The sequence below is a fragment of the Ipomoea triloba genome, chromosome 5 (genome assembly GCF_003576645.1).
Source record: "Ipomoea triloba cultivar NCNSP0323 chromosome 5, ASM357664v1".
Lineage (NCBI taxonomy): Eukaryota > Viridiplantae > Streptophyta > Magnoliopsida > Solanales > Convolvulaceae > Ipomoea > Ipomoea triloba.
Genome location: NC_044920.1, coordinates 24773662 through 24799697, shown reverse-complemented (window position 1 = coordinate 24799697; position 26036 = coordinate 24773662). Strand labels below are relative to the sequence as shown.

At 40.1% G+C, this 26036-nt stretch overlaps 7 protein-coding genes across 8 annotated transcripts; 6 read left to right on the top strand and 1 right to left on the bottom strand.

Annotated features, from left to right (window-relative positions):
• Positions 1–881: 881 nt before the first annotated feature.
• Positions 882–3305, top strand: LOC116019310 (pentatricopeptide repeat-containing protein At3g50420). Its single transcript, XM_031259462.1, has one exon. It carries the CDS (start codon positions 1037–1039, stop codon positions 3164–3166), a length of 2130 nt encoding a protein of 709 aa, XP_031115322.1. The 5' UTR covers positions 882–1036; the 3' UTR covers positions 3167–3305.
• Positions 3297–6996, bottom strand: LOC116019314 (nuclear pore complex protein NUP58). Its single transcript, XM_031259465.1, has 6 exons — positions 6545–6996; positions 6319–6433; positions 5464–5931; positions 4559–5060; positions 3923–3963; positions 3297–3715 (listed from the first exon to the last, which is right to left on the bottom strand). The coding sequence occupies exons 1-6, from the start codon at positions 6850–6852 to the stop codon at positions 3680–3682; spliced, it is 1470 nt and encodes a 489-aa protein (XP_031115325.1). The 5' UTR covers positions 6853–6996; the 3' UTR covers positions 3297–3679.
• Positions 6997–9328: 2332 nt separating this feature from the next.
• LOC116020995 (cell division cycle-associated protein 7-like) lies at positions 9329–11975 on the top strand. Of its 2 annotated transcripts, none has more exons than XM_031261586.1 (5): positions 9329–9659; positions 9936–10155; positions 10634–10717; positions 10947–11076; positions 11195–11975. In XM_031261586.1, the coding sequence occupies exons 1-5, from the start codon at positions 9521–9523 to the stop codon at positions 11714–11716; spliced, it is 1095 nt and encodes a 364-aa protein (XP_031117446.1). In that variant the 5' UTR covers positions 9329–9520; the 3' UTR covers positions 11717–11975. The 2 variants fall into 2 exon arrangements, with proteins under 2 accessions (XP_031117446.1, XP_031117445.1); XM_031261585.1 differs by having other exon boundaries at positions 9329–9792; positions 9916–10155.
• A 287-nt stretch (positions 11976–12262) lies between these two features.
• LOC116021241 (B3 domain-containing protein REM5-like) lies at positions 12263–13737 on the top strand. Its single transcript, XM_031261856.1, has 4 exons — positions 12263–12488; positions 12587–12857; positions 13017–13168; positions 13386–13737. Exons 1-4 carry the CDS (start codon positions 12420–12422, stop codon positions 13689–13691), a joined length of 798 nt encoding a protein of 265 aa, XP_031117716.1. The 5' UTR covers positions 12263–12419; the 3' UTR covers positions 13692–13737.
• A 1329-nt stretch (positions 13738–15066) lies between these two features.
• Positions 15067–16589, top strand: LOC116020458 (B3 domain-containing transcription factor VRN1-like). The gene is made up of 3 exons (XM_031260932.1): positions 15067–15196; positions 15483–16067; positions 16160–16589. The coding sequence occupies exons 1-3, from the start codon at positions 15086–15088 to the stop codon at positions 16412–16414; spliced, it is 951 nt and encodes a 316-aa protein (XP_031116792.1). The 5' UTR covers positions 15067–15085; the 3' UTR covers positions 16415–16589.
• Positions 16590–17490: 901 nt separating this feature from the next.
• On the top strand, positions 17491–19035 carry LOC116020456. The gene has a single exon (XM_031260930.1). The coding sequence runs from the start codon at positions 17491–17493 to the stop codon at positions 19033–19035; it is 1545 nt and encodes a 514-aa protein (XP_031116790.1).
• Positions 19036–23940: 4905 nt separating this feature from the next.
• Positions 23941–25628, top strand: LOC116019186 (B3 domain-containing transcription factor VRN1-like). The gene is made up of 3 exons (XM_031259330.1): positions 23941–24202; positions 24356–24952; positions 25054–25628. Exons 1-3 carry the CDS (start codon positions 24086–24088, stop codon positions 25303–25305), a joined length of 966 nt encoding a protein of 321 aa, XP_031115190.1. The 5' UTR covers positions 23941–24085; the 3' UTR covers positions 25306–25628.
• Positions 25629–26036: the final 408 nt, after the last annotated feature.

Genomic DNA, 26036 nt, shown 5'->3' with positions numbered 1-26036 from the left:
GAAATCAGTTTAACAAGTACATATGCGGGTAACTATATTATTGTCGTTTCTCTGATGAGGTTATGGCAGGGTGAAACCAGTTTAGCACGTATGCGAGTAAGGTTAGTCCACGAGGTATGAGAGGACCGGGACACCGCACAAGCGTTGTGTGCTACGCCGAACTGTATACCCGTGACACTAAGAGCATCCTTATCAATGGAATTTTTCGCGATTTTTGAGTAGTTTTTGTAAGTGTAATTAGGAAAGAGAAAATGGAAGGAGAAAAAAAAAACAAATATGATTTTAAAAAAAAAAACAACAACAATAATAACAGAAGGTCAGGCACGCGTGCACTATAAGTGCGTTTCACGCGTGCCTGACGCAACTGTCCATTGCGTCAGTGGGTCCCATTTACCTGCAAAAAACTTTACTCTTGCAGAAGTTCCCTATCATTCTCTCTCTTCCATTGTATCTCATCCAAGTCATCAATTGCTCTGACATACACCATGTAAAAACCCTTGATAGGTATGCTCTAAGGTTGTCCCCAATAGCAATATTATCACAGTTTTTAAGAAAGAATTTGACACCTTGAAAGAGAGAGAGGGAAGAGAGAGAAAAAGTGAGACCCTTCTACAAATAAGAGGTTTTGCAATCTAGCGGGCCCCACTTAAATTTGATTGGTTGCATGTTACAACGTGTGGAGGCCACAAAGGGCGCCCCGTGGGCGCGTTCAGCTTAGCGTGTTGTGTTATTAGTCTGCTGTATTCTTCTTCTTTTTTTTAATTAATCAGTTTTTCTTTATTTTTATTTTCTTTTTTATTTTTCTACCGTATTATCTTTCCTAATCACATTATTAAAAAATTATAATAAAAATCCACTATTGAAGAAGGCCTAAGCGGGCCGGGAGTTCTAAGTATGCACGGGAACCTAACGTGTAAAAAAGAAAAAATCTAGACACTCATTGTTTTTCTGGGTGCTTGTGGCTAAAAATTGTCCAAGTGGCTAATTCGCATAAACAAGACACGGAATTGGCAAATCATCGATCAACAGTTGCTTTATGCCACCATCACTGGAGGCTTCTTCCTCCATAATAGACCTCCCACTCCTAGTTCAAAAGTGCGCCTCCATAACATTGGTCAGGAAAGCGCGGGAGCTCCATGGACTCATTCTCACCTTTGCACCCACGACTTCAAAGTCCCCATATGTATACAACAACATTCTCTCCATGTATGCCAGATGCGGATCCCTTACGGACGCTCGGGCACTGTTCGACAATATGCCTCAGAGAAGTACAGTCACTTATAATGCCCTCATTTCTGCATATTCTTCTAGTCCCCACCTTGGCGTTTTGGTTTTCCGACTACTTTCTCAGTTGCAAAACGAGAGGCTCAGACCAAACGGGTCCACCTTTACGAGCCTCTTACAAGCATCATCTACCATAAAGAATCGAACTTTGGGTTCTGCAGTACATGCCCAGTGTTTGAAGTTTGGTTTCTTGGACAATGTCCCCATTCAGACTTCTCTACTAGGGACGTATTCGAACTGTGGGGATTTGGACTCTGCATACAAAGTCTTTCGCTGCATGGCTCATGCAGATTCAGTTGCCTGGAATTCTTTCATTTTTGGACACATAGAAAATGGTGAGATGAGAGAAAGTCTTAAACTTTTCCGAAGCATGCTGAGGACTGAAGTTTGTCCTACACAATTTACCTTCTCAATGTTATTAAATGCTTGTAGCAGGTTGAGAGATTATCATACCGGTCAACTTCTTCATGCCCAGGTAATTTTATCCGGAGCTTATATTGACTTGCCTCTGCATAATGCTCTGCTTGATATGTACTGTAGTTGTGGTGACACCGTAGCAGCATTGGATGTATTTGAAAAGATTGAGAATCCAGATTTGGTGTCATGGAACTCAATGATTGCAGGATATGCAGAGAATGGAGATGGAGAGAAGGCAGTGAGAGTGTTTGTCCAATTTTTACGAAGGTCTCTGTGCAAGCCGGATGAATATTCTTTTGCAGCTGTTATTTCTGCAACATGTATGTTTCCAGCAGCGGATTATGGGAAACCACTCCATGCCAAAGCTGAGAAGGCTGGACTTCAGAGCAGTGTGTATGTTGGGAGCACACTGTTAGCTATGTACTTTAGCAATGAGGAAGTTGAGTCTGCCCACAAGATATTTTATTCAGTTTCTGAGAAGGATGTCGTTCTCTGGACTGAGATGATCGCTGGCCATTGTAGAGCCGGTGATACTGATGGTGCTCTAAGGTTTTTCCATGGAATGCTCCAGGATGGGCTAAACATTGACAGCTTTGCTCTTAGTGCAACACTTAACGCCTGTGCTGAAGGAGCAACTCTGCAACAAGGAGAGATGATTCAGTCCCTAGTTGTAAAGGCAGGCTATGATTCCGAGATGAGTGTTTGTGGAAACCTTGTGGATATGTATGCCAAGAATGGGAACCTTAAAGCTGCAGAACTTGTATTTTCCCTCACAACTGCACCTGATCTAAAATGTTGGAACACAATGCTGGGAGGATATGGCTATCACGGGGAGCCTGAGGAGGCATTCAGAACTTTCAACAAGATTATAAACCATGGCCTTGAGCCAGATCAGGTAACGTTTTTATCTCTGCTTGCAACTTGTAGCCACTGCGGTTTGGTCAGCAAGGCCAAGTACTTTTGGAACTGCATGAAGGAAAAAGGCATAAAACCAGGACCGAAGCACTATTCTTGCATGATTGCATTGTTAAGTCGAGCCGGATTACTAGAGGAGGCTGAGGGGATGATTACTGAATTTCCTTTAGGCGATTATCATCTTGAACTGTGGAGAATTCTGCTCAGCTCCTGCGCTCGGTATGGGGATTTGAGAATAGGGATTCGGGCTGCCGAGCAGGTGTTGAGTTTGGATGCAGACGACAGCGCAACCAACATATTGCTTTCAAATTTATACGCTGCAGCAGGAAGATGGGATGCTGTCAAAGAAATGCGGAGAAAGATAAAAGGGTTGATGCTTGAAAAAGAACCTGGTTTAAGCTGGTTAGAGGCCGTGAACAACAAGATACATGTGTTCTCTTCTGGCGATCAGTCACACCTGCAAAATGGTGAAATGCAAGTGGTGTTGCAAACTTTGCTGGGAAACATGACACATTCAGGTCCCGGTGAATTTGACCTGACTGGTTGGTAAGAAGAAACAACAGAGGATGGAGAGAGCTTAGTAAACTTCACATCTAATTGCAACATGTTAAACTACCATTTTTCATTTGAATGAAGTATATAGATTGAATTGTAACATTATCTAATGGACAGTTATGACGTCTTCAAAAGCTCATGATATTTAAATGCTCAGAATGATGAAATTTTAAAATACAACAGGACAAATGGTTTGTCGAACTTAGCAAGAGCAGGCATGAATAAGATATCAACTCTTAGAGCAACCACCCAGAATGGGGAGGGGGGTTGAAATTTACAATATTACAGCAACATCTCATGAAATGCATTTTATAATGACGCCGCCAAAATGCATATGAAGTCAGAATACGGTTTTATAGCAGCACAACTAGAATCCAGTCAACAGTTCTGCATCCAAGCACGAAATAATGAAGATCACTGTGGTCTTGCACAAAACCTCATGGATTTACTCTCAACATCTTGCAATCAAAGTAAATAGAGGATGACTTCTCATTGACATTGATGAAGCTTAGCGTCTTCCAGGGCGACTTTTAGCCCTTGCCTTCTGCAAGGAAATGGATAGCAATAAAGGTATTTTAAAAGCCAAACAAAATTCAAGCATATGAGGAAAATCAATAAAGGTATTTTAAAAGCCAAGAAAAATTCATGCGAATGATGAAAAACTCAGTAATGAGGGGAAAGGGGGATCCTTTTAAGTTGCAACAATCAGGAACAAATTACTCAAATTTATGAAAACCATAGTTGTACTCACAGATAAAGTTCCAAAACTTGACCCCGATCCCGTTGCAGCTCCTACGAGACAAGAAATAAAAAGAAAAGAAGATGCTCATAGATAAAACGAAATATGGACAGAATAGTGTAAGTAGCAACGTGAATAACAACTGAATTCTGGGCATTGATCAAAATTGAAAAGATTTTCTAACCATAGTATTCATATCTATCAACTAGAGTCATGCAACTGACAGGTATAAAGTGAAACATTGGAGAATAAAATCCTGTGAGAAGAGTCTAGTGGCCATTAGATCAGCAATGTTCAAGTTGGCAATGATAATACCTACACCACAGTTAGGTTAATTAACAGAGATGCTTTAGTTCATTGTAAAAACTTCTACAACTAAGACCATGGAGAACCTATCAACTGATATTGAAAGTTTTTCAACATTTTATGCTCCTTGGTTTTTTCCCCAACTTGGACTTTTTAGCCTAATTCTCACTTCTCTTTGTGTTGTTTATCATCTTTCTCAGATTTACTTTTCATAACAGCTAGCATGTACAAATCTAGACCATAGACAACAAGAGTGCTTGTAATAATTAAACAAAATAGTAAAAGGAAACATGTAATTAGCAGAGTATAATAAATCATTATACAACTCAATTAATAGAATACCTGTAGCAAAAGGAGTTGAAAAATTTGTAACACCAGAAGAGGGGGTAGAGCCAAACAAGTTTGGAGTAGAGAATGCTGGACTAGAAGTGGACAAAGAGCCAAAGAGCGATGTCTGTGGGGAAGCACCTGATCCGAACAAGGAGACTGCTGGAGCAGAAGCAGTGGGTGTAGAAAACAGAGAAGATGATGAAGCAGCAATGACTGGGGTACTAAAAAGTGAGGACCCACTTGCAGCAGAACTGGTTGAAACTATGGCAGACGTTTGTGGTGCAGTGGATGTTCCAGGCGCTGCTGAGCTGGAAAACAACCCAGTAACTTGAGTTGCTGGTTGTGGTGCCGCAGGTAAATGTAGAGTTGGATGAACCCTTCGTGCAGCAGCCTCTTGTTTGGCTGTTTCCCGTCGATCAGCTTCAAGAAAGGGATCACTAACCTCCCCTCGTCGACGCTGATCAGTAAGGTATGCAGTTTTCATGGATTCAATGTATTGATGAATGCTCTCCACCTAAAGGAAAATGAAGGTCAACATGTCTTGTCAATTACAAGCAAAGAAAGCAAAGTTAACTATACTGATGAACCCAAAAACAAGACACAAGGTGTTGTAGTAATGGTCTAATGTCTAAAGCAAAATATATATACTTACAACATAATGCTCATGCAACAATCGCATTTTGGTAATAAATAAGACACTGTGCTTTCTAATAATAATATCATCAACTTGTGACCTTTGAATAAAGGAAAAAAGAATAGTCTCCTGATTTATGATCTGCCAGTCGTCATCAATGCAGAGAAAAACATGAAAGACAGCCAGGCAAGAGCTCTCTCTCTCTCTCTCTCTCTTTCTATCGTGATTACCGTACTTTGAAGGAAAACAATCTAAAACTCCAAAGAAGTTTAGTTTCTCTTACCTTGGCTGCTACATGAACAAAAAAATCATGCACATTTGACATGACTTGTGGAAGTGACTGCAACAGTGACACACTGGAATTGAGAGACTTTCTATCAGAATCTAAGATCAACTGCTCCAGTTCTTCAACCCACTGCCGGCATTCAGCAAGATGTTTCTCAAATCTAGCTACAGTTTGCTGCAGGAAGGGAGAAGGCTTCTTTGGAATCCCACTGTAAAAATCAAAAACTGGAAAATTGGGGATAGTGGTTGCTTGAGCACTTGAGGTTGGGGCTACTATTGCCCCAGGGGCCTGTGATGGTGTTGCTGAACTTGAAGCAGGTGGATTTTGATGAAGAAACCTTGGGCGTAACATCATGAACGAACGAACAGCTACCTCCGTATTGCGCAGCATATCTTTAACAACAGTCATTAGCTCATGCAATATACTTTTTTGCCGTTCCATTGATGTGCTGATTCCAACAAGTTCCTAAAAAAGCAATTAAATGCATTTTTACAGTCAATATAACAAAAAGAAGCACTAATAGGGGGCAGAAATTAGGACTTGAATTCTATTTTTGTTCATTCAAAATATCAAACTTAACACTTGTTTTCTTGCAAATTGTTGGTAATTGATGAATCTCTTTGCCATGTTAGACTATTCTGCATCTTGCATTACAAGTCAAGGCATGTTGCAATGAACTTTTGTTTGACTATTAGAATTTCAATGATGAATCAACTACTATTAGGACTATTAGGTTCTGGAGCAACAAATCAGCATTAAAACAACAAAACTAAACAAAGCATAACAACAACAACAACAATAAAGGTAAGGAATGCAGTTAATTACTAATTATGGTAATGAAGGAAAAGAAACCTGAATATTATGACTAGCATCAAGCTCAAACCCATCATTTGACACTGATGAATCATACAGCCTGCTACATTGATCAAGCCGTTGACTCTCATCTCTATATTCCAGTATTTTCTCTCTGCATCCACAAAATTACTAACAATTACAACAAGCTAGACAAAAGCACATTAAACATAAACTTAACATCTCTCGTACTGAGATGTGTATATGTACGAGCAATTATACGCACTCTATTTGGAGGAGGATTTTTTGAGAGTCCGGATGGAGGTCTGCCCACTTGGTACCGTAAGTAGCAGGCGTCTTACTGTTGGTGAAGAGGAACAGCTGCTGCTGCTGCTGCTGCTGCGGTTGTTGTTGTTGTTGCTGCAGCTGCTGTTGCGGTTGCGGTTGCGGTTGCTGAGGCTGAAAGTTGAATTGCGGCTGCGTCGGTTGCGAGAAGGGAGTGACCTGCGAGAACGGTGAAGGTTGCGTATGACTAGCAGGAGTCTGGAATATCGACGGCTGCTGCGGAGGCTGAGTAGTGAAGGAAAACGCCATTGCCGCCGCCGATCAGAAGAGTGTTTCTGCGATTAGGATGGAGATTTTTGCATTTAATTTCGGTTCATCGGTATTAAATTTGGAAATGTGATAACTGATGAAGCAGCTGGAGGGGATTTTAGCGATGAATATCGAAAAGCTATAACTTTAAAACCCTAGATTATAAATTGGGGATGGGAGGGAAAAGGCGCCATTTGGACCAGACTAGGGGGTATTCTGAAAATTATGAAAGTTCGTGGGGGAAAAACAGAAATACTCTATAGTCCACTAAGCCCTAGTTATACCATCATTACCATGAAACCGGGTTCACCTTACAAGGTGGATCCATTATAATTTACCTACTAAATGTTTGGTAAATTATACCGTGCACCACGTACGTAAACGATGCCGTTTTAAGCATTGTAAATTAATCGTCCGTTTTTTTTTTAAATCACGTTTCCCGTTTCGGCCGATCTCTATATTTATGTTAATATTCTGTGTATTCTAGGCAATCATTCTGTGTATTCTAGGCAACCTTCTGTGTATTATAGGCAACCGTTATGTGTATTCATGCTAGTAACACATGTTGTGATGTGTTTGTGCATTCGAATGTTTAGGAGGATAAGTTATGTGTATTTTGTGTCAATATTCTGTGTATTCATATTATTAACACAGATTGTGATGTGTTTGTGCATTCGAATATTAGGAATATGAGTTCTGTGTATTTTGTGTCAATATTCTGTGTATTCTGGGCAAACATTATGTGTATTCTAGGCAAACGTTCTGTGTATTCTAGATAATGATTATGTGTATTATAGATAATGAATTCACTGGAGTCATTGCGTCCGCGTCCACTAACATCTGTGTATTTTGTGTCAATATTCTGTGTATTCTGGGCAAACATTCTGTGTATTATAGGCAAACGTTCTGTGTATTCTAGATAATGATTATGTGTATTATAGATAATGAATTCTCTGGAGTCATTCGCGTCTGCATCCACTAACATCGAAACGACGTCGTTTACGTACGTGGTGCACATTGCTATGTGCACCGTGGTGCAGGGTATAACGATTGCTTGCGGCAATTTATATCGTGGACCAGGGTGCATAATGCCCGATTCAAAACGACGTCGTTTTGGTTCTTTTCATTAATGGTTTTTTCGCTTCCTGTTCGACATTAACTTATAAGATGAGTTATGTGCATTCTGTTTGTGATATTCTGTGTATTCTAATCATTGATTATGTGTATTATAGTATGTAATTTTGTACATTATTGATTACCAATATCATACATCATGAAACATAAGAGATAATACTTAGGCTTATATTTTGTGTATCTTTTTCATTGATTATGTGTAATTTGGATCTTTTAATTAAAGACTTTTCCGTTTCCCATTCGGTCTTAACTTATAAGATGAGCTATGTGCATTCTATTGTGATATTCTGTGTATTCTAGTCATTGATTATGTGTATTCTAGTATGTCATTATGTACACTAAACGTAAAAATTAAAAAATTACTCATACATTTGTTTATCACCCACGGAGCTAATAAATTTTCAAATAAACTAATTATTTGTTCTTTTTTGGTGAAGCTCAAATAAACTCATTATAATAATATGAATCTCTATCTTATATAAGGAGATACTCAATTAAGTGTTATTTTTTACTATTGTCATTTAAACTTTTTCCATTGATTTTCTATTCAAATTTAATAAAAAAAATATTAGCAAAATTTACTAAAATAGTCACTTCAAGAATACTACTATTCAAAAAGAAAAATTGACAGTATTATGTAAAGAGTTTATATTTTAGATATGAAAGACACGAGGCAGTTGGAAGTTGGAAGTTGGAACACATGCACTAGAGTAAATATAAGATATAAATTATGTGTCTCATTGAGATTTTTATTTATTTTTTGTTTAGGTGATGATAAAAATAGATCTGAATATGTGATTTGAGAGCATTCTCATTGGTTGATTTTTAGCACAATTTTTTAGGTGCCACTAAGTGAGAGGGAGGGAGAAAAAAAAGTAAAAAAATAAAAAATAGAAAAGGAGAAAAAAAAATGAGTTTATAGGAAAAAAAGCGTAAAACAATTGTTTAACACGGTCGACTGGGCGATGCTGTCTATATAGCTACCTTGCACGCGGAAGGTGGCAAATTCTTTTATTTTTGGACGGGTTTCACTTTTATGTGAAAAATCACGTTGTTAGGTTGAGATTTCACATCTTCTCTCTTTTCTATATTAGCCTTCATTTATTAAAAATCATACCAACATGCATTAATAAAGATGCTCTAAATAAATCTTGTTATTTTGTAATAATATATATGTAAATTATATAGAAAAGTAAATTGTACTAAAAAAATCATGTGCAATTAACTGAACCATAAAAAGTTTATTGAAATATTGATGGTACAAGAAATATAAGAAATTCTGAAATAGTTAAATACCAGTCACATATACATGTGTTATAGGTAACAAAGACAATGAATTTATGTTTGTGAAAAGGTGAAAACAATTCCAAAAACCAGTCACAAACAGTTACATAGTTGCAAATTTCACTCCCGTTGCCTAGTTCATAGAGTGGAGTGGAGTGGCGGACATCACCAATTCCCAGACCGATTGACAGCACGCATTTAAGCGTTGGAGAGAGAATTGAAGTTCCACTTCCACTGTGCTAAACCAAACATGGAGTGGGAAAGAGACCAAACTGCAAATCACGCCATTGAAGAAGAAGAAGAAGATGAAGGGAAGAACAAAGTCTCCGAGTACGAACAGTTCAGGGAAGAACGAATCAAGGAAAATCTTGAAAGGATGCAAAAGCTGGGTATTTTCCAACTCTCTCGCGCATTCCACTCTACCAAGCCCCCCGCCCTCACTCGCAACACTCGTAAAACTAAAACCCCTCAGCCTCCTCTCTCCCCTGTGCTTCGTCCTCAACCCATTCGCCGATCCTCCAGGCACACCCTTCTATATCTCTCTGTCTCTCTCTTTTTTCTTTTTTTTTTTTTGGGGGGGGGGGGGGGGGGGGTTATTTTCCCCTTTTTTTTTGTTTGTTTGTTTTGAGAAAGTGAGAATTGCAGGCTGCAAAATGTAACGCCAGTTAGCTACACAGAAGTGCCAGCGGGAAAGAGCCTCAAGTCTTTGGATTTTGAGGGTGATTTGCTGAGGGAGGCTGGTTCAAAGCCAGAGACATACACTGAGGAGCATGAGAAGTTGTTGGGTAGCACTAAGATGAACTGGACTCTGTTTGTTGATGGATATGGAAAGGATGGGAAGCGAATTTATGATCCTGTCAAGGGAAAGACTTGCCATCAATGCAGGTTAGCAGTTCCTTGGTTTGTCTTGCATGACCTCAAGTGTTTCTTCATTAATTTGAGCTTTTGATGGCTGCTAAAAATCGTTTGATTTCCATTTTGAGCTTTAGGGTATGTGGCGGCTTAATTTGTTACCTTTGTTTAGGATCTTATGCAGTGAGTTAGCATTTGAGAATTAAGAGAAATGTGCAAGTATAGAGAGGTTAAGATTGGTTTTTTTTTTTTTTTTTTTTTTTTTAATGCTACTGACTCTAACATTGTAGTATCTGTTCATAGGTTAAGATGGTTATGATCCTTGTGGAATATAAAGTTATAATAACCCCCAAAAATAAATCAAATCTCCTAATGATTTGCTTGTTTATTTCCATTATGTCTTTCAAGTAATAAGGCCATTGAATTGCTATCTATTTCGAATTCTTAGAAACTTCCTCTTGAATGGATGCGTTAAGTTCATTTAATTTGCTTTATGTATGTTGTTTGACAGGCAGAAAACTCTTGGCCATCGTACCCATTGTAGCAAGTGCAACATGGTCCAAGGACAATTTTGTGGAGATTGTTTGTACATGAGGTATAACATTTCCATAGCAAAACTTCCTCCCATTAACTTTTAGCAAGATGACGAGATCTTTTTTGTGCTTGTAGTCGTGAAACATGTGACCTAGTTTTTGTCTTTAGTGACCAACAACATTTGTGAAAGACTCGAAAAGAAAATTTTCTCCTCAAGAGGGAGTGCTTAGTAGCACGTTAAAACTTAAAATGCAGCTTTATGTAAAAATATGTAACTTTAATTTATGCAGATATGGAGAACATGTGCTCGAAGCAAATTGTAATCCAGATTGGATATGCCCTGTTTGTCGTGGAATTTGCAACTGCAGCTTGTGCCGCCAAGCAAAGGGCTGGGCTCCTACTGGTCCTCTTTACAAGAAGGTAATGAATGCAAGAGTGGATCTCATGCAATCAGTTCTTTTTCCTTTTTTTTTTTTTTTTTGGTACTTTGGTGAGTTCGTGTTTTGAGTAAACCTAACTTCATTCGCCTTAAATGTAGATTAAGAATTTGGGTTATGAGTCGGTTGCACATTATCTCGTTCAAACCCATCGAGCAAATACCAATCCTGAGAATAATGTACCCAACAGCGCTCCAGATTCTGCAAAGAGATCAGATGTGGAAGCAACATCCTCAGAGAAGGAATCTTCTGAGGCCTGCAATGACTCAAAGGAGTTACCGAATGGCCAAACTGCAGAGAAAATAATGGATTATGAGGCCACTGAAGCTGATGACGATAAGATAACAATAAGCGAAGCTAGCACATATCCCTCCACTGAATCCCTATCCCAGGAAACTATCCCTATCCCGGGAAACTATCCCAACTCCATTGAGGTGTCATCGTTGGAAGTCATTCTAAATGTCGAGCATGCATCAAGCTATACCAATGATGGTGAGCCTAGTCCTGGCGATCTTGCACCAGAAACGAGTTCAAAATCAATAAGGAAGAGGCGAGCTGCTGAGGCAATCCCCGCGGATAACATTGCCGAAAGGCGAAGGCAGAGGCATTATCAGAACAACTAATGTCAGCGCACTCTTAGGAACGTCAAAATGTTGAATCTAATGGGCTTAAACTGATGCTGCTGCATCTTCCCCTGGTAATGCAGAATGCCTAAACCTTTCTGAAATGGCTGAAGTTTTTATTGTCTATATATTGTAAGGGTTCTGCTCAACCATTTTTGCTGTTGTGGCATTGCACTTTTTTTTTCCTCTAAACCTATCCATAAGACCTTGTAGTCCTGTAACATTTGCCCAAGAAATATGTAAAATGTCCTACTTTCAATATCCTTTAAAAATGATCTTTTAGTATATGGATTTTTTTTATAAAAAAAAAATCTTTATAATTGTTGTTGTTGTTGGCTAAGCCGTTCATTAACTATTAAATCATAATAGTTTCCAAAAAAAAACTATTAAATCATAATGTTCATCAACTGAATTTAATTAAGTAATTATTCTCCATTATTATTGTTAAAGCATATTGATTTTTATATATTTATAATTTATAATGATAATCTGGGATACCGGGAGATACGCAGAATCTTTACCGCCAAATCCCGGGTTGCTCTTGCATCAGCTATGGGAACTCTGGATCTTCGGGATCTGTCTATATTTTCCACCAATGAAACCATGATACTATTGGATTCCAATCTTGGTCATATTTATAACTCCGAAGGACTCGTCTTTATCTCAATCTCTGTCGATTGAGGCACCGGAAAACTAAACCCTAATGGCTGAGCCGCCAGAACGCAGGCCTTCATTCTTCAAGGTTTTGAACGAGGATTTTTCCACTCTTCTAGTACGATCATTCTTCTTTCTCTGTTTCTTGATAATAATTTCCAAATTAATCGTGTATATTCAAGCGGTTGTACTGTATCTTTCTCTTTAATTTTGAAGAGGTTGCCGCTGCTTTTCACGGCTAATTATGGGAAACATCTGCCGGAATATCCAGTAGTTCTGGAGATAGAATCTGGAGAGTCATGGCCGGTAAAGATAGAAGAGGATGAAGAACACCAGTGCTTCACTCACGGCTGGCCGGAATTCGCAAAGGACCTTCGTTTAGAACTGCACGATTTTCTGGTGTTTTGGTTTAAATGCCCTTCAAAGTTCTTGGTTGAAGTTTATGGAAAAACTGGCCCTGCAAAGACCTTCAATCCGCCCATCAAAGGTACATGCAAAGTAGTTCCACTCTTAATTGGAGTGGTCTGTTGGTCATTCTTGATTTAAGTGGTTAGATCAACTTAGACTAAGTAGGGTTTCTCTGTCACCCCAAAAAAAGAGATAAATCCTGCATGTTTTCATCTAAATGCTTGTTTCGTGGCTGCAGGTAAGGTTTCCCCAAAGATTGAACGGAACGACGTTTCTGCAGATGCTGCGGCGGCGGCGGCATCAGACGACGACGGTGCCATGGAGACAAAGAAGAAGAAGAGCCGGCCGTGCTTTTCTGTCGACATGAAATATTCCAACAAATCTAGACTGGTTTGTATATATAGAGTTATATTTCAATAAGAATCTCTCTTCCCTTAAGAACCTGCACAAATTGCATTTACATAAATTCACATAGATCTCATATTCCAGTACACAATCCAGAATAATCTGGATGATTGGTTCTCATTTGATCATTAATCTGGTAACCCTATTATAACTAGGGCTGAATTAACGTTGTAACATAGAGTGCGTGTATTATATATGTCAGCGTATTCCGACGGGGTTCATGAGAGAGACGGGGAGGATGGGAAGCATGTGCGTGGTGCTGAGGGATCCGGTGGGGATGGAATGGCCGGTTCTGATATCCCGGCACGGCAAGAGCCACAAGGATAGGAGTGATATGACGAAGGGGTGGAAGGAATTCAAGGCTGCAAATGACTTAGTTGATGGCGACGTTTGCACATTCACCCACACTGAAACCCCTGGGGGTTGGGTGCTCCAAGTTCAGGTCCAAAGACTAGATACAACCCGCACACTTCCTAAGCCCTGTGGTAGACCAAAAAGAGATCAATAATGTCATCCACCCATATAATATTACTTCCTCTTCCTCTCTTTTTTCATGTCAATTCTTCTTTTGTTAATTAGTTTCTTCATTTTCTTTCATTTTTATGTCAACTTTAGCTTAAGAGTAGTACTATCAAGTGTCAAAGTGGAAAACCACGGTTCGATTCAAACTTAATCGGACACTGTAGCAATTGAACCTAAATAGTATGGACGGTTACGATTCACAATCAGAAAAAAATAAAAATAATTGTTGAATTTAGACTATTTTAAAAATAAGAAATAGAATTTACAAAAATAAATAAATAAATAAAATTTGAATTGGTGGTTCAAAATTGAAATTGGAATCGAACCGAACCGATTTATCAAAGTAAGTGTTTGATCATTTTCACTATATATGATTGCGGTTCAATTCCGGTTCAGAGTTCAAGTGTTTTTTTTGGTTATGAATCATAATCAGAACTATCGATACTATTTTGGTATGAAATACTGTGTGGAAAAGTGCTATATACATATAACTCAGGAGAAAAATGTCATTTTCCTAGTTAAAATAATACTCCGTATTTTATTTCAACTTTTTGTCGCGAAAAGTATTTTACATTTAAAAAAAAAATAGCTTTACTTTCCAAAACACCTTCTTCCGGAGGGTGTTGCGAAAAGTAGTAGTGTTTTTTATTTTTTAATTTTCAAGAAACCACTACATTTTTTAAATAAAAATGTAACATTTTCTTATGTATTTATTTACAGTTTTGCCATCACACTTTTTTTTGTTCAACTCTACACTACACTTTTATTAAGAAGTGTAGCGAAAAGTCATGTTTTTATGTTCATTTTTGTAGTAACTCATTACATTTTTTTAAAAGAAAATTATAATAGGAATATATGTCAAATAAGCCGTAAACTACACACGAAACTACAATTTGGCTATAAACTTTAAAAAATCGTAATCAAATATATGAAGGATGCAAAAATTCATGAGCTGAGCGCAAACTTCAATATAAGTTTTGATCAAACTAGAGTTCGAATCACCATATATTTATCAAGCTTGAGCCAACCCGGGCTCAGTACGGCCCTAAGAAACCCCCAATAATTAAGTTGCACTTATACCCGTAAAAGTATATTCATCATTATTCTTTGGAAAATACTAGTAGTTGGCATGTACTTTATGGTACTGAAATCCGCAGGTCATGCAGTCATGCATTAATAAATGGTTTCCAAACATTAAATGCTTTTTTTTTTTTTTTGAAAACAAACATTAAATGCTCCAGTTGAGTTTGTTCTAGAGATCATCCATAGAACTACCATATCTATAACATTTATTGAATCCAAAAACTCAATCACTGCCATTTACTTCCTTGCCTTCACACTAAGCTACACCCTGCAGGTATGCACTAGTCTGGAAAAATTATGGAGACAAAACCCTTCCGGCGAAACGGCGAGAGACCATCTCGGTCAAATTCTTCAGAAAATCGACCACAATTTTACAAGTTTATCTTTTCCCATGAACTGACCAGACTAGTAAGTACATACTTTGAAACTTTTAAAATAGATTCTTTAATCAGTTCATGCAACTGTTTTGTTTCTTTCTTGGGTGACAAGTAAAACCGGAGCCGGCCGCCACTATTCGAGAGTGTGGACAGAAGTCCACGGTTCTTTTTGAGAGTCGAACTTGTAACTTTTATGATTATGGAATAAACAACGTGGTCAATTTGAGTAGGTTGCCCTAAGTACAACTGCTCTGTACGTTTCTTGGTTGCATCTTCTTTGTTTCTGTGGAGAATCTTGAATTTGGTGTTTTCTGCAGAGGTTTCCCTTGGAGTTTGTTAGAAGACATGGAAGGAATCTGCCCAAGGTGGCCTGTCTTGAGGTTCCAACTGGAGAAGTGTCCAAGATTCACGTGGTTCATGATTCCCAAGGTCGTATTTGGTTAGCCAAAGGCTGGGAGGAATTCACCAAGAACTACTCCATTCGAGAAGGGCACTTTCTGGTGTTCAGATATGATGGGGAATCCCACTTTCATGTTCTCATATTTGACAAGACTGCTTCAGAAATTGAATATCCACAGATTATCGTTTCCCATGGTGGCGTTGAGAGCCTGGAGGATTTAGCCCAGAAATGTGGCCCAAACAAGAGAAAGAGGCAAGAAGATCAGACTGAGAGTTTCTGCAACAGATTCAACCATGTGAGAGTGAAGGTTGAGAACTCACCAGATGATGAGGATGAGGGCTCACCTCCTCGGATGACTCCTAAAATCAGTACTGGTGAGAAACAGAGCTTGGTTAAGACAGAAATGGGTTTAGCCTATCAAAGGGCAAAAGCTTTCAAGTCCAAAAACCCTTTCCACATTTCTGTCATGTATCCATCTTATGTTTCCTCTGAAAATAGATTGGTAAGTACTTATTTCACAATCCAAACTGATAGAAAAGAAGCTATTTTCATTTCAATAATGTTTCACATGCTAATACATTTTTTCTTTTGCAGAATATTCCCTTGGCATTTGCTAAGAAACACTTTCTTGATCAGTCGCCTAATGATTTCGTGCTGGTTTCGGGTGGGAGATCATGGCCTGCAAAATGCACTCGGAATGGAAACCATGCCAGAATTTATGGATGGAAGGCATTCGCCGTGGACAACAAATTAAAAGTAGGCGACGTCTGCATCTTAGAGATCATGAAATGCCAGAAATTGACTATACTCAATATCATTGTATTCCCTGCAGATGAGATAGATGATTAAGGATGCACAATTTGGTTATTAGTAATTGCCTCCTCCTGCAGGTTGTCTTCTTAAGTGTGACTTGTGTTTTCTGTTTTTGTGTATGATATGTATGTGAAGTAGTTGGATATGATAACCTGTAGACTGTAGTGCTGCTGCCTGCTTATTCTGGTTTTTGGTTCACGTTGGTTTTCATATGTTGAGTCTCTTGACAATGAACCTCTTGGCAAGATGTATATATTGTTAGTATAATTCTAACCAGTTTCTATGAAGAGGGTCTATTTGACCCTATCTTTAATTTTATTCGTTTTATTTCTCTCTTTAATTAATAAAATTTAGACATAAAGTGCCTAGCTAATGAATGTGTTTTTTTTTTTTTGGGTGGACTATCATGGATAATAAAACAGAGTTTTAAAAAATTCTATTTGAAGTGGTTGCCATTGGGTGTCCAAAAATTCTGAAAAAAAAAATTCCTCTATTGCAAGGCCAAATATTTATTTTTAGAATAATGAATTTTATTTTAATGTATTACAAATTTATTTTTAGATAATATACTAAAAATGAACTTTTTAATAAATAAATTGTAGTATATTAAAAGTAAATATTTTTTGAGTACTATTGACTCCATTACAATGTAGTATCTGTCCATACATACTCCTTCAACTATCATGAATCCCACACCCCCTTTGATATTTCTTGTGAATAAAAGTACGTGGAAGTATATGTAGAAGAACTCTTTTAATAATGAGTTCTATTACATGTACTCCCAAATTCTACTCCCTTAGTTCTTTTCCTGCCAAGTGACGTGGCTTACAATGATATGTTATTTTCATTATGCGGGTCCCAAGAAAAATATATGCATCAATAATTTTAGTGAAAAATATAAAATTTTAGAGTAAAACTTGGGAGTTCACATAATAATTTCCTTTAATAATTACCCAAAAAAATCTTTAAAAAAACTACCATGGTTAAATAACTTCAAAACTAAAATAAATAAAAAATCATTTTTGTGAAAAAACGCTCTCTAAACATCTAACTATTTTTGGTAGCCTTTTTTGGTCGCCCTAGCCGTTAGAGGGTCTTCGCAACACCACGGCATGGAGGCGCCGCCTGGGGCCTCCTTGCCTTCACAGCCGGAGGGCTCCATGCATCCACCAACGGTGCATGGAGTAGATGGCGAGCCCGATCAACTCTCCCACAAGAGGCCTAAAACCACCAAGCGATCGTTTGCAGACACAGTTTCGGCCCAGCCCCACGGTGCCGATGACGTTCCAACTCTAACTAATACTGATGATTGGGCTTTTGATGAGCTTGCGATAGAATCGGATTCTGAGATGGATGACCAAGAAATAGAGGACGGATATCCTCGCGTCAAACTCTCAAAAGAACTACGCACTGAACTATGTAGACCCTGGAAACTTGCCTTGATTGTGAAATACCTAGGGAAGAACATTAACTACAATGTCATGAAGAATCGATTACCAGTTATTTGGGGTCTCCAAGGCAGACTGGATTTCATTGATATTGGTTTCGGATTTTACATTGCCCGGTTCGGTAATACGGTAGACTACATGCACGTGCTCTTAGACGGGCCATGGAAAATCTTCGACAACTACCTAGTGATTCAGCGATGGCAACCAGAATTTGATCCTCTCACCGCCAAGCTCTCGAAAATGGCGGTTTGGGTACGTATTCCTAGACTCCCAGTAGAATACTTCAGAGAAGATGTTATAAAAAGTGTTCTTGAAAATGTCGGTAAACCTCTTAAACTGGATCGGACAATCGTTGGTGTCGCAAGAGGCAGATTTGCTTGGGCAGCGGTGGAGATCGACCTTGACAAACCGCTTGTAACTCATGTCTGGATCTGTGACAAGCATAGAGCTGTCGAATACGAAGGCCTCCATGTAGTTTGTTTCAATTGCGGAATGGTCGGTCATCGGGAACAGTCCTGCCCTAATGCAGTGCCTCCAACCGTCAACTTCACAGCTACGAACCCCAACAATTCGCCGGAGAAAGGAGATGAGGGGGATACTGTACGTAACGCGACTGATTTCAATACGTCTTCCCCACAGCCACCGCGCAAGTATGGTGAATGGATGCTCGTCACCCGCAAGTCCGTCGCCCAAGACAGAAACAAAGTCAATAAACAACCGGCTCAAAAAACTGCACACCAAAGTCATAAGGTAAATCCCTTTGGACCACTGCAACATGCGGACGATGAAGGAGGTGAAAGCCTACCCCCGACTTTGGGGAGAACTACCGTCGAACAGACGAGACGAAACAAAGGTAAAGATGCTGCCCCCAATGGCCCTCCCAAGAGAACTGCTTCTCGTGTGTCGGCACAGGGTACAAGAACAGACAGGCAGCAGACGAAGGGTAAGGCTAAGAACTCTAATCATCTTAACACTGCTGCGACCAGTGTTCCCACCACGTCACAGCAACCTCCCAGTATCCCAAACAATTCTAACACGGTGGCGACTCATGAAAGGAGCGTCCCAACCTCCACCACTTCGCCTTCTCCTAGGACAAGTCAACAGGTACGTCGTAGAGTTGTTCAACCTTCCCGTGGCCGTGGTGCCAGCCGGGGTGGTGGTCGTGGGGGCCGGGGTCATGATCTCAATTATTGCATTGATGATATTTAGATGGAAAAATTCAGGAATGGTGGGGTTTTTCAATTTGGAAACACCCCCCCGGTTTCTTCGTCCCAGGATCAGACTATGTCTGCCGCTGATGGCTCTGTTAATGAGCAATGTGCCACACCCGGGGAAGGCGGTTGCCAAACTTCCTATCTTGCGGAGGTTGCCCCATGAAGATTATTTCTTGGAATTGTAGGGGCATCGTGAATAGTCGGGTTAGAAGGCACGTTAAACAACTTTTAAACTCGACTAAACCCGATGCTCTTTGTCTTTTGGAGATTCGTTCTTCCAGAGTGGACAGGATGGTTAATCTTGTCTACAGTCTGGGTTTTACTAACCACTTTGTTGTTAAGCCGTTGGGTTTTGCAGGTGGCCTTTTACTGTTCTGGAACCAAGGTCGTTCCAACTTAAATATTGTCAGTCATTCGTCTCAGGCTATCCACACTAAATGGAGTCTTGGTCCTACAGACTGTTTTATTACTTTCTCTTACGTCCGGCCCAACCCCTTGGCCAAAAGCAGATTCTGGGAGGAATGTAACGCTTTTGGTAACTCCGTGCACGGTCCGTGGTTGGTTCTTGGTGATTTGAATGATATCTCTTCGACCGATGAGCAATGGGGTAGTGAGTCCGTCAACACCCGTAACATTCAGAGGTTCGTGGATGTCTTTGGGAATTGTGGCCTGATGGACCCAGGGGCAGCTGGTCCTTCTTTCACTTGGCACAGGATGGTAGGCAACAGAGTCATCCAAATGCGTAGGCTAGACAGGGTGCTCTGGAATATCAACGCTCAACTTGCTTTCCCGGAGGCTAAAGTAGTAAATTTGCCGAGACTCCATTCCGATCATAACCCCATTCTCTTCATTGATGAGGCTGGTAGCCCTCCGGAGAGACATCTCCGGCCCATCCGCTTTGAAGCAGCTTGGCTGTCGTGTGCGGATTATGGTACTATCTGGAGAGAGGCTATGGCTAATAATAATAGAAATTTTGATGATATTATCGCTGAAATCTCCACCAGGAGCATTCAATGGAATAAAAATGTGTTTGGGAACATCTTCAACCGTAACAAGCGTCTTGAGACCAAGATCAACAACATCCAGATGGATCCCAACTATCACTCCTCGGTCACCATCCAAAACCGTGAGAAAAATCTAATAAAAGAATTCAACGAGGTCCTTGACCAAGAAGAAGCGCTGTGGTTTCAAAAATCCAGACAACAGTGGATTAAAGAAGGGGATAGAAATACTCGGTTCTACCACAACGCAGCTTTGATCAGGAGAAACAGAAACCGTATTCGTTTCCTCAAAATTCAGGGCACATGGACTGACGACCCTACGGTTTTGACCGATCACATCACTGATTATTTTGACTCTTTGTTTTGCAGGGTCTTACAGCCAAATGAAGACGCCATGCTCCCGACGACAGAAGCTTTTAAAATCTCTAACAACCAAGCGGCTAGCTTGGTGCGTAGAGCGTCAATTGAGGAAGTGCGGAAGGCCCTGTTTGGGATGAAGAAATATGGGAGCCCGGGTCCTGACGGTATCCCTGTTATCTTTTATCAGCATTTTTGGGAGGACGCTGGCTCGGCTCTGTCGGCTATGGTCAATCAAGCTCTGACGACATGGATGATCCCTAAACCACTCCTTAAGGCTTTCATGACGCTCATTCCTAAAAAAGAGGTGCCAGAATCAGCTGCGGACTTCAGACCCATCACTCTCCTTAATGTAGCCTTTAAAGTGATTTCGAAGGTGATCGTTAATAGGATGAGACTGCTAATGTGCAAACTCATCGGTCCACACCAGAACAGTTTTCTCCCAGGACGTTCTACACTTGACAACGTCATTTTGACTCAAGAGATCATCCATATAATGAGAAGGAAACGGGGGACCAAAGGGTTGATGGTAATCAAGGTGGACCTTCACAAAGCCTATGATAGCGTTTTGTGGTCTTTTCTGGAGAAAACCCTCATGGGGTTCAACTTTCCAAGAAGACTCACGGACCTCATTCTTTTCTCCCTCCGTGAGAGTGATATCTCCATTCTTTGGAATGGAGGTCGGCTTCCTTCCTTCCAACCGGGTCGAGGTCTCCGCCAGGGCGACCCTCTCGCTCCCTACCTGTTCAACTTGATCATGGAAAGACTAGCCCATGACATCCATGATTCAGTTGAGAAAGGCGCCTGGAAACCGATTCGGATCACAATGGGGGGTTTAGGTCTCTCCCACCTCTTCTTTGCTGACGACCTCTTACTTTTCGGGGAAGCTACTGAACAACAAGCGTCTACCATCTCGGATTGTCTATATCGGTTTAGTGACGCTTCAGGCCTTAAGGTAAATCTCACTAAATCTCAAATCTTTTGTTCTCCTAACACAAATGCAGGTGTGAAGAGGGCTATTAGTGACAACATGGGTATTCCGATCACAGACCGCCTCGGTTCTTATTTAGGTATACCTATTTTCCATCAGCGGGTTTCAAAAGATACCTTCACAAGTGTCATTGACAAAATGCGGAGAAAACTGAGCGCCTGGAAAGCTAACTCGCTTAGCATGGCGGGGAGACGTATCTTGGTACAGTCTTCTTTGGACACCGTTCCAACCTACACGATGCATTCAATGGCACTACCGGCTAGCACCTGTAAAGACATTGATAAAATCTGTAGGAATTTTCTTTGGGGACATTCAGACTCCTCAAAGAAAATCCACACCGTTAATTGGTCCGAAATTTGTAGACCCCGTCCGGTCGGAGGATTGGGTTTGCGCAAAGCGAAAGACTTCAACCTAGCCTTCCTTACTAAACAGGCATGGCAACTCTTGACCAATCAAGATAAACTCTGGGTTCGGGTCCTTCGAGAGAAATATGTCAAAGATGAAGACTTTCTCACCGTCACATGTAAACAAGGCTGTTCATGGGGTTGGCGTAGTATTATCAAAGGTAGGAATGTTCTCGCCTCGGGAATTAATGGAAGGTAGGGAAGGGGAACACCATCAACTTCTGGGAAGACTGTTGGTTGGGCGATAAACCACTTGCGTTCCGTCCCTCGGTGAACCCTGGAACCAATGATAACTACCTTGTTCAAGACTTCATCAACCAAGATAAATCCTGGAACTTTGCTGCGCTAGAGGACGTGCTTCCCGCAGATGTCGTTCAAGATATCCGTGCAGTGCCACTGCCCATCAACGACGATCAAGAAGACATCATCATATGGCCTCACTCAGGTACGGGTATTGTTACGGTTAATTCTGCTTTCTCGTTTATTTCAGGTGTTGATGATGCGATGGACGACCATGAGTGGATTTGGAAAATCACATGTACGGAAAGGATCAAGCTATTTTTATGGAAGATTATGAAAAATGGGTTCCTCACGAATACAGAGAGGACTAGGCGTGGTATAGCTGCCACTCCGACTTGCCCGTGCTACGGTCTCGACGAAGAAACGCCTGATCACCTTTTCCGGCACTGTCCAAGGGCGAAAGACTGCTGGAGCATTGCGAATCCACCACCGGTGTTCCATTATAGTAATCACCTCTCTATCTCGATGTGGCTCCAGACTTTCTGCGCTGGTCGAAGAATTAATCAAGAGAACGAACACTGGAAGACCCTTTTCCCGCATCTTCTCTGGAATCTGTGGAAGAGTCGCAACAGTACTGTCTTCAATGGAGCGCCATGGTCTTCCTCTCAAATCCTGGGGAGAGCGGCGAAAGAAGCCTCTGAAGCACAAAGTCTCCTCCTAAAAAAGAATGGGCCCCTTGCCGCAAAACATAATTAGATTCAATGGAAACCACCGCCCCATGGGATGGTGAAGGTGAACACCGATGGCGCCGTCAAATCATCTACACGTCTTGCTAGTGCAGGTGGTCTTCTTCGAGATCACCATGGACGTTGGTTAATTGGTTTCACTGCCAAGATAGGCCGCACCAGCAGCTATATCGCAGAGTTATGGGGTTTACGGGAGGGCATGAAATTGGCCCTAAACTGTGGCTACTCCTCCGTCATGGTCGAAACGGACTCGGAAGCGGTGGCCAAAACCTTATCCGACAATCCTGAGACAATACAGACAAGAGACATGCTAATCTCAGACTGCTTCTTCCTCATCAGGCAATTCCATGAGTTTAAGCTACTGCATGTCCTTCGTGAAGGCAATAGTTGCGCAGACTTCCTTGCGAACCGCGGCCAACTCTCGGATTGGGGCACCACCATCCTTGAGATCCCTTCGGACGGTTTGTCTCCCCTGCTTGTCCGCGACGCTCTTGAAGTCCCCGTCAGAAGAATACGCTAACTTCGGGAGCCCTTTGGCTCCCTTCATCTACCAAAAAAAAAAACTAAAATAAATAAATAAGTGAATTGTAACACACACACACATATATATATGTGATTTAAAAATAAATTAATTAAGAGCTTAAACTTGAAAAATAAATTACTTCTATCATACTGAGTAACATATAAGAAATAAAATAATTAAATATGATATGTATAATAACACAACATAAAATATATATTTCCTAAACTATCAAATACATCAATTATAGCCAAAGACATTCTTTCACATTCAAAGGCTAAAACAAATAATATCACGTACTCAAAATATTCAATCGCCACTAGTAAGATGAAAATGAATACAAATAGTATGGGATATGTAAAAGATGTCAGAACAAATACAAGCTGACCACCAAAATATTTGATGAAGATGAACCCAAAAACTTGACAAACAGGCAAAACTGTACCAAAGATGAAGGAGAAAGAGATGGATAGTTTCCTCCTTGCACTGCCGAATGAAGAGAGAAGAAGAAAAATGGGTTTTCCTCTCTCTGCCTACTGCCGAAACTGAAGTGAATAATGTGAGACTTGGAATGTAAAAAATGGACGGAGCAAGTGGGTCTTGACTCTTTAGCCAAGAGAAAGTGAAAAATTGCAGTCCCCCCATGCATATGCTGCCTCCCACTACCTTTTGTTTTTCCTTTTGTTTTTTTTTTTCTCCACGTTGCTACCAGCTTTGTTTGATGCTTTTCTAATCCAACACACACTACTAGCTACACTCTGCAGTCTGCACTCGCCTGGAAAAATTATGGCCACAAAACCCTTCCGGCGAAACGGCGGCGGAGGACCATCCCGGCCAAGTTCTTCAGAAAATGGACCACAATTTTTCAAGTTCATTATCTTTTCCCATGAACTCACCAGACTAGTAACTACTTTAATTTGAAACTTTGAAACTAGATTCTTAATTAATTTCAGCAGTAGTTCATGCAACTACTGTTTCGTTTCTTGCTTGCATATGCATATTGTCATTGTTTCTGTGCAGAATCTTGAATTTGGTGTTTTCAATTTCTGCATGCAGAGGTTTCCCTTGAAGTTCGCTACAAGGCATGGAAGGAATCTGCCCAAGGTGGCCTGTCTTGAGGTCCCAACTGGAGAAGTGTCCAAGATTCACGTGGTCCATGATTCCCAAGGTCGAATTTGGTTAGCCAAAGGCTGGGAGGAATTCACCAAGAACTACTCCATTCGAGAAGGCCACTTTCTGGTGTTCAGATATGATGGGGAATCCCACTTTCGTGTTCTCATATTTGACAAGACTGCTTCAGAAATTGAATACCCACAGATTATTGTTTCCCATAGTGGTGTTGAGAGCCTGGAGGATTTAGCCCAGAATTGTGGCCCGAACAAGAGAAAGAGGCAAGAAGATGATCAGACTGAGAGTTTCTGCAACAGATTCAACCATGTGAGAGTGAAGGTTGAGAACTCATCAGATGATGAGGATGAGGGCTCACCTCCTCTGATGACTCCTAAAATCATTACTGCTGAGAAACAGAGCTTGGTTAAGACGGCAGAAATGGATTATTCAGCCTATCAAAGGGCAAAAGCTTTCAAGTCTAAAAACCCTTTCCACATTTCTGTCATGTCTTCATCTTATATTTCCTCTAGAAATGGCAGATTAGTAAGTACTTACTCCGTATTATATTTCAGAATATAATCCAAACCGATTGAAATTAGTCTGTTCTAGTCATTTGACATGCAAATTCATTTCTTCTTTTGCAGTATATTCCCTTGTCATTTGCTAAGAAACACTTTCTTGGTCAGTCGTCTAATGATTTCGTGCTGGTTTCGGGTGGGAGATCATGGCCTGCAAAATGCGCCCTGAGTAGAAACTGTGCCAGAATTAGTGGATGGAAGGCATTCGCCGTGGACAACAAATTAAAAGTAGGCGACGTTTGCATCTTAGAGATCATGAAAAGCAAGAAATTGACTGTGAACATCATTGTATTCCCAGCAGATGAGATACATGATTAAGGATGCATACTTTGGTTATTAGTAATTGCCTCCTTCAGGTTGTCCTCTTAAGTGTGACTTGTGTTAGACTGTTAGTGTAGTACTGTGTGAGGTTATGGAGTAGGGTGTAGTTAGAAAAGTAAAGGAAAAGTGTCAAATTGGCCCCTAAGTGAGGTGGATAGTGCAATTAGGCCCCCTAATTGAAAAAAGCTCTATTCAAGCCCCCTAAACCGGCAAAAAAGTGCAATTGAGTCCTAAATGACTTGTTTATCATGTTACTACTCCTTGGACTGAAATTAAGTGCTAAACTTTGTAATTTGTATCACATTTGGTCATAATGTCAAATTAATTTGTATTCTATAAATAATTTTAATAATTTTTAATTTTTTTAAACAAAAAAAAAAAAAAAAAAAAAAGTCGACAGTCCCCAGCTGGGATTGCCGACTTTTTTTTTTTTTTTCAAAAACATTATTTAAATAATTTTTTTGAAAATAAAGAAAAAAAAAAGTCGACAGTCCCCAGCTGGGATTGCCGACTTTTTTTTTTTTTTTCAAAAACATTATTTAAATAATTTTTTTGAAAATAAAGAAAAAAAAAAGTCGACAGTCCCCAGCTGGGATTGCCGACTTTTTTTTTTTTTTTCAAAAACATTATTTAAATAATTTTTTTGAAAATAAAGAAAAAAAAAAGTCGACAGTCCCCAGCTGGGATTGCCGACTTTTTTTTTTTTTTTCAAAAACATTATTTAAATA

What these genes read in the sequence shown, in the direction of transcription:
- LOC116019310 (XM_031259462.1), top strand. Translation starts at nt 1,037, where the DNA reads ATGCCACCATCACTGGAGGCTTCTTCCTCCATAATAGACCTCCCACTC.
- LOC116020995 (XM_031261585.1), top strand. Translation starts at nt 9,521, where the DNA reads ATGGAGTGGGAAAGAGACCAAACTGCAAATCACGCCATTGAAGAAGAA. An exon ending in AAGACTTGCCATCAATGCAG is followed by an intron (nt 10,156 to 10,633) that starts GTTAGCAGTTCC and finishes GTTGTTTGACAG; the next exon opens with GCAGAAAACTCTTGGCCATC. An exon ending in GGAGATTGTTTGTACATGAG is followed by an intron (nt 10,718 to 10,946) that starts GTATAACATTTC and finishes TAATTTATGCAG; the next exon opens with ATATGGAGAACATGTGCTCG.
- LOC116021241 (XM_031261856.1), top strand. Translation starts at nt 12,420, where the DNA reads ATGGCTGAGCCGCCAGAACGCAGGCCTTCATTCTTCAAGGTTTTGAAC. An exon ending in AGGATTTTTCCACTCTTCTA is followed by an intron (nt 12,489 to 12,586) that starts GTACGATCATTC and finishes TTAATTTTGAAG; the next exon opens with AGGTTGCCGCTGCTTTTCAC. An exon ending in ATTCCAACAAATCTAGACTG is followed by an intron (nt 13,169 to 13,385) that starts GTTTGTATATAT and finishes TATATATGTCAG; the next exon opens with CGTATTCCGACGGGGTTCAT.
- LOC116019186 (XM_031259330.1), top strand. Translation starts at nt 24,086, where the DNA reads ATGGCCACAAAACCCTTCCGGCGAAACGGCGGCGGAGGACCATCCCGG. An exon ending in CCCATGAACTCACCAGACTA is followed by an intron (nt 24,203 to 24,355) that starts GTAACTACTTTA and finishes TTCTGCATGCAG; the next exon opens with AGGTTTCCCTTGAAGTTCGC. An exon ending in CCTCTAGAAATGGCAGATTA is followed by an intron (nt 24,953 to 25,053) that starts GTAAGTACTTAC and finishes CTTCTTTTGCAG; the next exon opens with TATATTCCCTTGTCATTTGC.
- LOC116020456 (XM_031260930.1), top strand. Translation starts at nt 17,491, where the DNA reads ATGGAGGCGCCGCCTGGGGCCTCCTTGCCTTCACAGCCGGAGGGCTCC.
- LOC116020458 (XM_031260932.1), top strand. Translation starts at nt 15,086, where the DNA reads ATGGAGACAAAACCCTTCCGGCGAAACGGCGAGAGACCATCTCGGTCA. An exon ending in CCCATGAACTGACCAGACTA is followed by an intron (nt 15,197 to 15,482) that starts GTAAGTACATAC and finishes TGTTTTCTGCAG; the next exon opens with AGGTTTCCCTTGGAGTTTGT. An exon ending in TTTCCTCTGAAAATAGATTG is followed by an intron (nt 16,068 to 16,159) that starts GTAAGTACTTAT and finishes TTTCTTTTGCAG; the next exon opens with AATATTCCCTTGGCATTTGC.
- LOC116019314 (XM_031259465.1), bottom strand. Translation starts at nt 6,852, where the DNA reads ATGGCGTTTTCCTTCACTACTCAGCCTCCGCAGCAGCCGTCGATATTC. An exon ending in ATGCTAGTCATAATATTCAG is followed by an intron (nt 5,932 to 6,318) that starts GTTTCTTTTCCT and finishes TTGCTTTTTTAG; the next exon opens with GAACTTGTTGGAATCAGCAC. An exon ending in TTCAACTCCTTTTGCTACAG is followed by an intron (nt 3,964 to 4,558) that starts GTATTCTATTAA and finishes CTTGTCTCGTAG; the next exon opens with GAGCTGCAACGGGATCGGGG.